Source organism: Poeciliopsis prolifica, unplaced genomic scaffold, assembly GCF_027474105.1.
Source record: "Poeciliopsis prolifica strain line A6 unplaced genomic scaffold, Auburn_PproV2 SCAFFOLD006, whole genome shotgun sequence".
NCBI classification, from domain to species: Eukaryota; Metazoa; Chordata; class Actinopteri; order Cyprinodontiformes; family Poeciliidae; genus Poeciliopsis; species Poeciliopsis prolifica.
The window spans coordinates 17,107,632-17,119,896 of record NW_026562381.1 but is presented as its reverse complement, the minus strand read 5'-3'; the positions used below and the strand labels follow the sequence as shown (position 1 = coordinate 17,119,896).

The following is a 12,265-nucleotide window of genomic DNA, read 5'->3' as shown; positions in this document are numbered from 1 at the left end:
TTCAGCTGATACAGAATTTAAATTCAGTTGAATAATTTCATTAAATTTCTATTTAAATTTCATTGAATAAGTGAATGTCAACACACACACATACACACACCTGCACACACACGCACACCCACGCACACACCCACGCACACACACGCACGCACACACACCTACACACACGCATGCACGCACACACACACACACACACACGCACACACCTACACATACGCATGCACGCACACACACGCACACACACACACCCACACACACACCCACACACCCACGCACGCACAAACCTACACACACGCATGCACGCACACATGCACACACACGCACACACACACGCACACGCACACACACACACCCACGCACGCACACACCTACACACACGCACACATGCGCATGCACACACACACGCCCACGCACGCACGCACGCACGCACGCACGCCTATTCTGTTACATGTGTCAAAATCTGAATAAGTTTGGTTCACCATTATACCTAATATAACAAGAGGATTATGATTTTATTAATTCCAGTTATCTTTTTGCTTTGACAGGATTATGTCAGGATTATGACATCTTAGCCTAAAAAGGGTTTTCAAAGATGGGATTCAAACCAAGTTCTGGTATTTTGGACAAATAATTTATTTTTAAAATGCACTTCAATCTCTAAAGAAGAGAGGAACATTTTGAAATTATAAAGCAAAATAAAAATGTCTGAGTTGAATTGCAGTTATTTTATGTTTCTAAGTCAAAGCCTGGAAAATAATAGTTTTCAGAAATCTTTAGATTTCAGGAGATTATTTCTCTAGTAATCTAGAAAAATAAGAATTTTACTAGATCCTAAAATATTCACATTTTTACTTTTTATTAGTAAAAAATAAAAAGTGTATAAATAATTAATTAAGTTTATATTAATGGGAAATCACAACAAAGTAAGAATTTTTATTTTTTTAAGTGTAAGACTTTTTTAAGTGTAAGAGCAATCCAAAAAGTAGCTTTAACGCCACCTATTATGAGAACAAGCCTGTTCCAGGTTTTGATCCAGATCTATTGCTGCAAGTCCACAATTATTATCAATCCAAGCGGACGCTGGAAAAACCATATAACACTGATGTTTATAGACATCTAATTTAGTTTTCATGCTCATACTGTGCAGTGCTGCAGGAAAATGAAAGCAAAGTGCACACGAGCGACCACAAGCTGGTATCAAATGGCCCGCGCGTTGCTGTGCTCTGCCAACTAGAGGTCTCAAAAGATGACAGCAAATTCGTCCTGCCAAAAATGTCCAAAGAAATGCAGCTAACGTGTGCGAAAGGCATCAATAAATGTTATTAAATGAGCAGTAAATCACAACTATATTTACTCTTTTTTATCTCTGTAACCACAAACTGTCACTTTGAAAACAAAAAAATTCTTGTATCTTTTATTTATAAATTTTGTTTTTGTTTCGTCTGTCTGTGCAATCATCTGAAGTTATAATCAAAGGGTCCCACAAAGCTGTAAACATTTTTACATTCTTGATATGATGAAAAACTTAAGAATCTATCTGCTGTGTAAATTTCTGAAAGGACCCATTTGAAGTAATATAATGTCTTAAACATTTTTGCAAATGGTCCACAGCTTTGAAAAGCAGCACAAGTAGTGGCATGTAGAAGCAGGTCAGAGACAGTTTTCCTGCTGCTGCTGCTTGTTTCTGCTGACTTACAGCAGATTGGAAGCAGGAAAGGCTGATTCTGTACGGGAGGCAATTATTGCTGCTATTGTGCAAAAAGCCAAACATCAGTTGTTGTCATCCCCAACATTGATGTCCTTGTATTGGCACCATTAGGAAGCATATTTCAAAATGTATGCATAAGTTGCATAAGATACAAACAAAAGTTTAAGTTTTTGAAGACAGATTGTGTTCAAATATTTCAAGCATTACATCTGCAGGTTTGTTTGAAACTCTTAGAAATTTGTAGCAAAGTTGCATAATAATGTAAATAATGCATTTGATTATTGATACTAAACATATTTGTCATTTGTGTAAGAAACTACAATAATCTACAGCTGTACTGTTAGCATTATGTAGCAATGTGTCATTTCCAGCACATTGCAAAAGCATCTACACCACATAATTTCAAGCCACAAACAATTGTGCATTTTTATGGTCTAAATCATCACAAAATAATTCATATTTGTAGAGAAAAATAATACATATTTTAATTTTTTTTTCCAAAATGGAAAAGAGGACATATCAACAGAAGACTACCAAGACATGGAAGTTGAAGTAAACTGACAGGAGACGTAGCCAAGAGGCCCATTGTACTCTGGAGGAACAAGGAAGCTGGTTAGATCTGATGGAAATATAGCTGCAGCTAAAAACAAATACACTTCAATGCTAAAGAAAATATCAGTAGGTGGCTGAAAATGACCCGAGACTGGGGCAGAAGTTCACTTTCCAGCAGGACAGCAACCCATTCGCACACAGCAAGAGACACACTTGAATGATTTATGATTAAAGCATATTTGTATTCTGAAATGGCCCAGTCAAAGTCAAAGTCCAAACTGAACTCCAACTAAGAATCTGTGACAAAACTTAAAAATGTATTTTTGCAGCTGAAGTTCAGTCATAGTGGAGGAAAAGTGTCTGCAGACAAGTGTGTGAAGCTGCTAGTTGGACCCTCAAAAAGCTGTAACTACAGTAAAAATCTGCTTAACAAAGTATTGGCTACAGAGACGATAACACATATGCATGTCGCACTTCACAGTAATCCATTACTTATTATAGTTTGAGGTTACAAAGTGGAAAAAAAAGTATGACTTACTTTGCAGGGCACAATTTATTTGATGGTGGAGTTTTTAAGCTACAAAAATGAATGTCTTTTTATTTTAAGAAATGAGAGTAAGGCCCCATTTTTCTTGTTAAGACAGAACATTTTATCTTAACATTGTACTTGGTAAGAATGACAAATTGTTAAAAGTTTCCCTGTTATGCTCTGTAATTGCACATTCTAGCTGTGCTTTCCGAGGCACCACCCTCAAAAACAGGCTTCAAAAAAGCTGGAAGCAGTTCAGCTCAGTTCAGAGTAGTAAATATTTAAAGTGTGTTTGGGTCTGATTCAGGTTTTTAACTGCTGAAAATATCCACACAGCTGTTTTTCAAACATGCTTGAGTGTGGAGGGTGAACACCTTCTGCACCTTCCACCAGCGTTCGAACTGTCTGCACATTTAAAAACCAGGGGGATTCAATGTGAAACAGCTTAAAAGTAGCTCGCAAAACAGCAACAAATTGATTCTGTTAGCAAGGTTGGAAGTAAGGAGAGCAGTTTTTGCAAAGTACAATGACAACTAAACCCTGAACTACTCTCAGTTTTAATCAGATCTTTTGTTCTGCAACTACCAGCTTGTCAGCTAATGATGTTTTTAAGGAAGTACAGAGATAAAAAAAAAAATGGCGTGGTAATTTATTAACAGCATTTATTATTTTATTAATAATCAAATAATTATTTTTTAATTTTCATTCAAATAAGAAGAGTTTGAACTAATTCTAGACTACAGCTAACAGATGTACAGCGACAGAATTTTGTATTTCTCGGTTATTAAGTGGCGAGTTTTATCCCACACAACTGATACTCACATATTTACTGCAGGAGTCTTTCTTAGATCTGAAATACTTTGTTAAAGTCAGGACAGAGAAGTGAGCCGCATGAAAAGGATCTTTCCAACAGAATTAACATATTCATGAAGTTTAAATGTGGGGGGTCAGAATTACTTTCAAATGATTCTTGAAATCATTTGAAAGAGTAAAACACCAACATGGACGTCAAGGTGTAAAAATGTAAAATTGTGCCTGATTTATAATTTAATAACAATCGGCCCAATAGCATGCTGATAGAAAATAATTGTTTTTGCAAACATAAATTTGAAGATTTTATATGCTTAGAATAACTTTAACTAGCAGTTGGACTGAGAAGACACCCTTGAGGGACGCCACATGAAAGGGGAATTGAGGATGATGAAAAACAACTCAGCTTGCCTGTTAAGTACAATATAAATAATTCAAGAGGAATTCCTTTAATGAAAGCACAATGCTTGAGTTGAAAGGACAAGATGTCATAATCCAAAGTGCTGATAAAGGTCTAAAAAGAGTGCTATGAATATTTTATTAATGATCACAATCATTAAAACCTTTCAGAAGTATTAATATACCGAGCTTTTGAAGCAGGATGGAACATGTTAGTGGCACCATGTTAGTTTTTCCTGCTTCCTGTTTCAAATGAGTCAAAAGAGTCCCAGTCATAAGACGGTTTTCGAAGATAAAAGAATAATGTCAAGACATCATCTGAGACCCATTTCATAGGGACATGAGGTCGTAATGTCCACTGGGACCAATATAGATAGCTCAGACAATTTCTAATCACTTCAGCTAGCACAAAAAAAAAAAATGCTTCAAGTGATGGAAAATGTCAGAGAAAATGAGGGAAGAAGGGGGCCATAGATAGAGGAGCCTTTGAGAGCTGACACTAACAATCTTTGGCACAAAATCCTTCATAGTTTTCATTTACGTCTCCATCCAAGTGTGTCTGACAACAAGTCAAAGTTTGCTTTCGCTTGACACCACTGGGAGTTTAGAATGACATGAAAGAAACAACCCTGCAATAAAAACAATTTAGTACATTTAAAAAGCAAATTCACAAATGTTTCTGTATCCAAATATGGCATGAGAAAAGAAAATTATTTGGAACAGCAGGATTAATTGTACAGGAGATGTCAGTGTCTTTTTTTCTCACCATCAGCAGCCAGAGCTGTTACTACGCTCGACTGGGTGGGCCCTGCCTTCCCAAGTCCCCCGTTTTCAAAGGCTGGCTGGTTTTCCAACTCCTGAAGCTGCCAGTTGAGACCAAAAAGGTGCATTGCTGCGAAAAACACAGGCATAAAAGATAAACAAATCACTGTGTGGGCTTGCAGGAAACAATAAGCAAAAAGCAAATAGTTTCAAACCACCAATCAAGCCACTTATGGACAAAAGACCTGTGGGAGTGCGCAGTGCAGGTGGAAAAAAGCAGCTGTTTAACGCCAAACATTCGCCTCTACATTCTGTTGTCTGTGGCCAGTCGGCCAATCGGTGGCTTTTGTGTAAACCTTACAGCGACACAGGCCAGACAAAGTCATTTCAATCGATATTGTGGCATGTTTCCTCAGGGAGTGCTGTTCATTAAGTTTCCAAAGTGTCAGCTACTGCATCAAAGAGAGCAGCAGACGGAGTTTCTATTTTGACACAAAGCTTCCACTTCAGACAAACACAAGATCCACTGGAAAAGTCTTAAACTCCCGGAGTCTAATATGTAAGAGTTGCTGCTAGTTGTGTGTGAAAGATTGAGACAGACTGGGGGGTTTGGAGGCTGGGGAGGGACATGAAGTGAAAGACTTTTAAGAAAGTGGAAGGCAGAGTATTGAGAGAGATGCTCACAGCAGGAGATGGAAGTGAGAAGGTTAGACTCTGCAACACTCCTCTCGTTGTCTTACATAACTAAAACGTGTCTGGCTTTCATTCAGACAACCTGCTTTATTGTCACAGAATTGGATGCAATCAAACTGTGCTCTTGTTGTTTTGGGAAAGTGAGGCGTTTCTGCGAGCGCAGCGAGAGGGCTTATCTCCTTCAAAGTCACCAGCCAAGGGAACATGCTGAGGAAGCATCTTGATTTCCGACCATTTGATCTGCGGGAGGAACTTTTCTCCAACACCCGTCGCACGCTGGGAAGATAGATATCGACTGCAGCAAATAACACGAGAGGTGGAAGCAGGGCCAGAGAGAATATCAAATGTGAAGGAGACCAAAAGAGAGATGGAAAACTGCTACGAACAGCGTGTCGATAGACACTTTGTCAAGAAACGGGGTGCGGGTGTGCTTTGTAAAAAGCCTCCTGATGGAAATACATGGCATCAGTGGAATGGGGAAGCACAGAAGACGTGTCCTTGGCAGATCAAGTGAACAGGTGTGGCGTAGCCTCGAATTTCAGTCAGATTTGACATCAGACTGATGATATTTATCTAGCATATTCAGTCCAAACCATAGTCGGCCCCCAATCTATTTCAGTAGCCAAAAGTGAACCGCACAGAGGAAACGATTTCTGATTGTTTCATCAATACTTTTAACAAGAACAATGCTTCTGAGACAGGAGTGCCTCATATAACAGAGATTTGAACACATCGACTAAAGTGGGAGAAGGCTTAAACTGTGTTCACATCTCAATGTTTTTCTGACTTTGAGTGTTTCATCTTGATCTTAGTCAGAGAACTGAAACTTGCAAAATAATGCAGGAAACATTTAGAGTATGCACTGGAAACTTGGGAAGAACTGCGGTCAGCCTTGTGAATAAAAGAGGAGACAGGAAGCATTGATACATTTTGGTAATTCCTAAGTTCAAAAGCCTTCGATAAATTTCAGTTAGACACAGATTATTCTGGTGACTTTATCTAATGTTCTAATCAGGTGACTGGAACTGGAATATTCCCAACTGACTGCAGGTTCAAGTTGTCATAAATGAACAAAACAACAAATGGAAGATTTTCTGCCATGACTTTTTTCTTGCTCTTCTCATCCTATATAAATGTATCGACACAAAATCAACAGTGGAGTTTTCAATTCTGATGCGTAAAGGTTCGTCAGCTTTCTTGAGGTTACAAGATTTCTTGTAACTTTCCTTCAATGAAATTGTTCCACAAATTACCAATTTATTGAGCTATCCTTTTTTGGCAGCGTTCATTTAAATACATCCAAAACAAACAGCACTTGTGGAAGAAATGGCTCGTGATCATTCATTAGAGATAAATCTTACAATTACTAAAATCTAATGTCACTCTATTTTTTGTTTACACTTTGTGAAGAAGGAAGGTGCACTCAGTGTCCTTTTCAGAGGTTTTTGTGTTGTTTTCTTCAGTGGTTCTTGATGCAGTGCCCCCGCAGGCGAGGAGGGGAACATGTTTCTCAGAGGGTTTGATTAGTTTGACAGTGCAGTGTGAAAACGAAGCCAGAGGATCGATCTTTAATCGATCTATGTCTACTTGACTATTTGGTGAAAACAACATTGTTAGCTTAAAAGGGGCTAGTGTCAAATGCATGCTACATGTTTTAGATTTTATTTGTAAAAAATGTTAGAATCAATGGGTCATTTTTCATCATTCTGTGTTGGTCTGCCATGTAAAATCTATTGAAGAAAGTTGGCTGCAGTGGATTTTATTTAGGAGTATCAGATCAAAGGGGGCTGAGCAGTTAACAGCACATAACTATTTATTTGTACAGAGACTCATTCCCTTTGTGATTATGCACACATTTCTTAGTCTATCAAACAGAATCCCAGTAATACACACTGATGTCTGAGATTGTAGCCCCACAAAATCTGAAAATACTTTGGAGCAGCGTACACAGACAGGGATTACAGGCAAAAGATTACAGTTGTGAAGAATATGAGAAACTATGAATGAAAACACTCCCCGACATTTCATGTCTTCATTTTAATAAACACTCTTGAACAAATATAAATGTTGGAATTGTTGTCTTGGTTCAAAGTTATTCTGAAGAAAGCTTTTGAAAATACCCAACATTTTAATTTAAATGAAATACATCAACACAGGCAAGACGTGACGTCCCACTGAAAGCAGTAAAATGTAACCGAATGTCTTCAAGCCTGAATTACACAGTAATTCTTTCCTATATTTTGCCGCCTTACTGAGACCTCCTCAAGTTTTCCTCTCCTGGAAATCTTTCGTTACATTTAATCCATCAGCTCTCAAAAACCTGCACAGATGGGACCTGCAGCTCCAGATAAATGCCACCCATTGGACAGAGCATCCAGTTCTTGGATCAACATGTTCATGGCTCTCACTGAGGTAGAACAGCCTCTTAATCAGATCTGAAAGCATCAGCTGTGGAGATGAAGCTTGAGTGTAAGGTAGAACTTCAGTCTAAAAAAAAAAGACTGCACCAACTCTGGAAAAAAAAACAAAAAACGACTGATACTGGTACATCACTTGAAGAAAAAAAGAGTAGCATTTTCCTTTCTTTGAAAATGCCTTGAAGTGACACAAGAAATGCATTTAAGAGGCAAAAACAAAATCAGCTTTGTTAAGGGAAATGCTGCAGGACAATTACTGCACTCACACAAGGAGCTACAGCCTTACATGAGAAACATTTCCACCAATCATTTTCACATTTAATGCACTGCTTTAACCTTTAAGTTGCCTAAAAACTTTTTTTTCTTTCGGCTATAACACCTGTACCAAACTGCTGTCCCTGAGGTGGTGAGGCTGCCATGTTTAAAATGAACATGACAACATTTAACCTAAAGAAACGTAAGAATGAACAAATGAGGCTGGATACAAGTTTCTCTGTCTGAAAGGACATTTCCTGCGCTGCGTTTTTACTCTGGACCCCAAATCAATTCAACGTAATAAGGAAAGTGGTTCTGTTCTCTGCACATCTGTCTCATTGTGTCAAAAAGCTTCCATGAGAAAGGAAATTGTGTATCAGAGGCGACAGAACTGCAGAGAGCTGCTCTCAATGCACTCTGGCTTGGTTCTCCACTTACCTCATCAACAAATTGCTTTGAGGTGAATAGCCCTCAATTTATAAATTTACATAAGTTATTTCTACACAACGTAGACCAGCTCAATTAATATTTATAGGCCAGGAGCGATTCTCTTCCAAAGCAAGAAGGCTGAAAAAGCAGGCTTCTAATCGCTGATGTCAAAATGTGCCCTGGTGGAACATCAATGTCGACGATGACGGAGAGCTCGAATTTATAAGTTTGCTCCATGCTTGTTTGAGCTCTGACATCCACCACGCCTTTCCTGTGCTGAGGCAACAAATTCTGTTTTCACCATAAAAACTAATTCATACTTTGTGATAAAATCACATTTTTAGGATCAAAGGTCAAAGGTCCAGAACAACAAATCCAATTTGTTAATTCTGTTTACAATGTACAAGTGGTACTTCATGCCTACAACTGTTTATTAGTGACCCTAAGCTGCTCTAATTAATAAATATGAAGCATAATGAGTGTTTTTCCAAATTAATTACTTTCCATGCCTCAACAAATAAAATGGTTTTCTTTACTCAGAGCAACAAAGAAAGTAAACACAGTATCTCAATGTTTTATTTTTTCTTTCCATGTAACAACACAGTAAATGTCTGACACTTTGGTCTAAAGTTGTGCAGCTTGAAAATCTCCATAATGATGGGTCTTAAAACCATTCACTTAAATTGATTAACAGCCATCTAAATACAGATGTTAACATATGTAAAGTTTAGCAGTTAACAAAATTACATTTTCATAATAGAATTACAGTATCTTAAAATTATGACTTTTAGACAAATGTTTTTTATTATGTTGGAAACTATTGCTTTTGCTATGTTTTCTATAAAAACAGCATCACTTAAAGAAAATGTATTCCTCCTCTTTTTGCAAAAGTTTTATGTTTGTCCTTAATTTGAACAGAAAACAAACTTGTTAAATTCCAATATATCTTTTTTTTCCCCCAAATGTCATAAATGAGCCTTTCTACTGAGTTGAGGGTGAAAATGACTCTGTGAACTAGAAAGGTTGCAGATTCTCTTTGTTTAGTTTAGCTTTCTATCACGGGTGTTGGGTTTACTGATGTCTTTAAAACTGACTTTGGGTTTTTGTTCATTCCTGTGAGTCTCTGTGTCGTCCTGTAATGGACTGGGTACCTGTCCAAGCTGGACCTCAGTTACTGAAGATTTTTGTAGCCAAGTATTTGTAAAATTATATACATTATTGTAATAGACATATGTTATTTAGTTCAAACCTCTGCAAAGTGTGCCATAGAAACAGAGTGGGTCTGTGTGACCTGGCTTCAGATCAGAGTCATATTCAGATTCTCTGGTACAGAGTAATAACCTCTAATGCATGTAACTTTTATGCATTTATAAGAGAGAAAAGAGGCATCTAAGTCAGAGTGACAACAACAACTTGGAGCTCAACAGCTCTGGATCATGGAGGTAAATATTATTTATACTAGAAGCCAGCTACAAATGCCTTCAGGGGATTCTTAGAAACAAGCAGAGCAGCTCGTGGCTGAGAGGTTGCTGCTCTCCAGACAGTTTCTCCATCATTCCCAGCTGGAAAAAATTCCTTCTACAAACCTAACCAAGGGTTTAATTTTGGATTCTGTGGTAAATGAAGCAAAGATTAAATTCTCTTTATTTCTGTTCAAGAAGAATTAGAAGTTGTGATGTTTTTATCTCACAGGAGGTTTCTGCACCATCCTGTTTAAGGACGTTTCAGCCATGTAAGCACAGCATTACAAGCCATAGCTTCTGTTACATTACTTGAAAATGAGTATCTTTAACATTTGTAAGGGAAAAGATAGGCACTCGAATGAATGAGGTAGAGGAGGAGGTCATCTTTCTCTCGTTTTCACACAATCTCTCTGCGTTGTTTCTGCACAGTGGAACTGAAGTCGGTTCTGATTGGCCCGTCTTTTATCAGAACAATTGTTGAAATTCTTCCAGTTCAGCCAAGTTGCAGTAATGGGAAAAACTCACCTCAGCAGGTTTGCCTCATTTGAATTGCAGGAGCTGTTGCGCTCGATTAGCCAGTCTCCAAATTTTTAATGCAGCTCTTCTTATGAAGATTTTAGTTTTTTACATAAATAAAAACACAAAGCAAATAAGTTGGTGTGTTGCCATTGACTTCAAACATGGGCCATTTTGGCAAATGACAAATGCAGCTGTGTATTTATTTGTCGTGGAGCTTATCATTTTAATAATGAGGCTGAGTGAGCCGACAGTGGGGGAGTATTAAAATATGAGTGCACATTGTCACTATTTCAGTCATGGCGCCAGGTGGTGAATGCAAGATATGAGAAGTTGTGCAAACATCCTCAGACACCTTGAGGCAAAAGAAACAAGAGTGAATCTGTTAAAAACACTCAAACATAAACATGAAATTCCCAAAACTAAATGAGCCCAGTTCAGGAACACTTAAGTCCAAAATGGTTTCTAAATTATGGGAGAGAGAAAAGTGAGGTTTTGTCTCCATGATTACAGCTTGAACCTTCATAAATAAAGTAAAAGTCTATATTACATGTTAGTTGTATTATATGTTTACCTTCAACTCTGTTAGAAAGAGTTGAAGGTTTTCAGACATAATAATGATCACATTAAATACACACCAGGTTTCTACCACATTTAATCTAATGGAAAATTAATCTTCCTCTAGAAACACTGCAATCAGTGAGAAGATAAATACATTATTGTATTTATTTCGTTTAATATTCACCCACAGTTCTTAAAGCATTCTCCAAAATACTCCAGTGAGTCAGAATGCCCAGGATTGCCCTGCTGATATTAGCATCTCATATGTTTGCCAGGCAGCATAAAAAATATTGGGAACTGCATTACAGAAATGGCACCATCACTAGTAAAAACATCTAAAACAACATTAAATGTATTTTATTTAGAATAGCTTATTAAGGAAGGATTTTGTCACAGGATCCAGAAACTTTTCAAACCATTTTAGAAAAATGTACAGAAGAATAAATCTAAAGAGTTGAAGCATTTTTAAAACAACAGTTGACATAATTGCTCTGAGGGTAATTATAAAACTATAACTCTAGTTAATAATAATAAAAATGAATGGATGGGTAGTAATATTACTGATGTTGATTTTTCATATGAAACATTATTGAATGCTTTCACGTATTTAAATCATATATGTTAACTTAATTCCAGCATCTTTATTGTAAGACTTTACATTAATGAAATGCATTTATTGCTCTGATCTCACATTATGAAGAAAAAGACTCAGGTATCTAAATGAATAAATACAAAGAAACCCCAAAAGCTCTGCAGAGATTTATGAGATTAAGAATAAAAATGTTGTGACTGAATAAATATAGCAGAGCAGTTGGAGAAGTTAGGTTTCCCCTCAGTAAGCTGAGCACATTAGACATTGTATCACAGTGTGAACCACACAAAGTAACAAACCAGTTAAGTCAATGAAGGGATTATGAATATCGATACTGATGTAGCACATTTATGACCTCTCCTCCAAGGGAGCACTTCCCCTCTCTGTTCAGCAATAAAACACTGGTTATATAGGATCTCTCCAACATCGCTATATTTCTCTTTATACAACGGTGTCACATTTCCTTTGCCTCCAAGCTGGATGAATATTATATATCCGCTCAGGCAGAAAGCCACAGTGGAAGGATTAAGGGCTTGGATGACAAGGGAGGGCATAAGGGAAGATGAATCTGTAACAGGT

General features: G+C 37.4%; 1 protein-coding gene across 1 annotated transcript in view; it reads right to left on the bottom strand.

Annotated features, from left to right (window-relative positions):
- The window catches only part of LOC129360392 (teneurin-3-like), a 179,510-nt gene that overhangs the window by 80,115 nt on the left and 87,130 nt on the right, over positions 1–12,265 (bottom strand). The window contains 1 exon segment of the mRNA XM_055030568.1: positions 4,765–4,890. Coding sequence (XP_054886543.1) covers positions 4,765–4,890 — 126 coding nt within the window.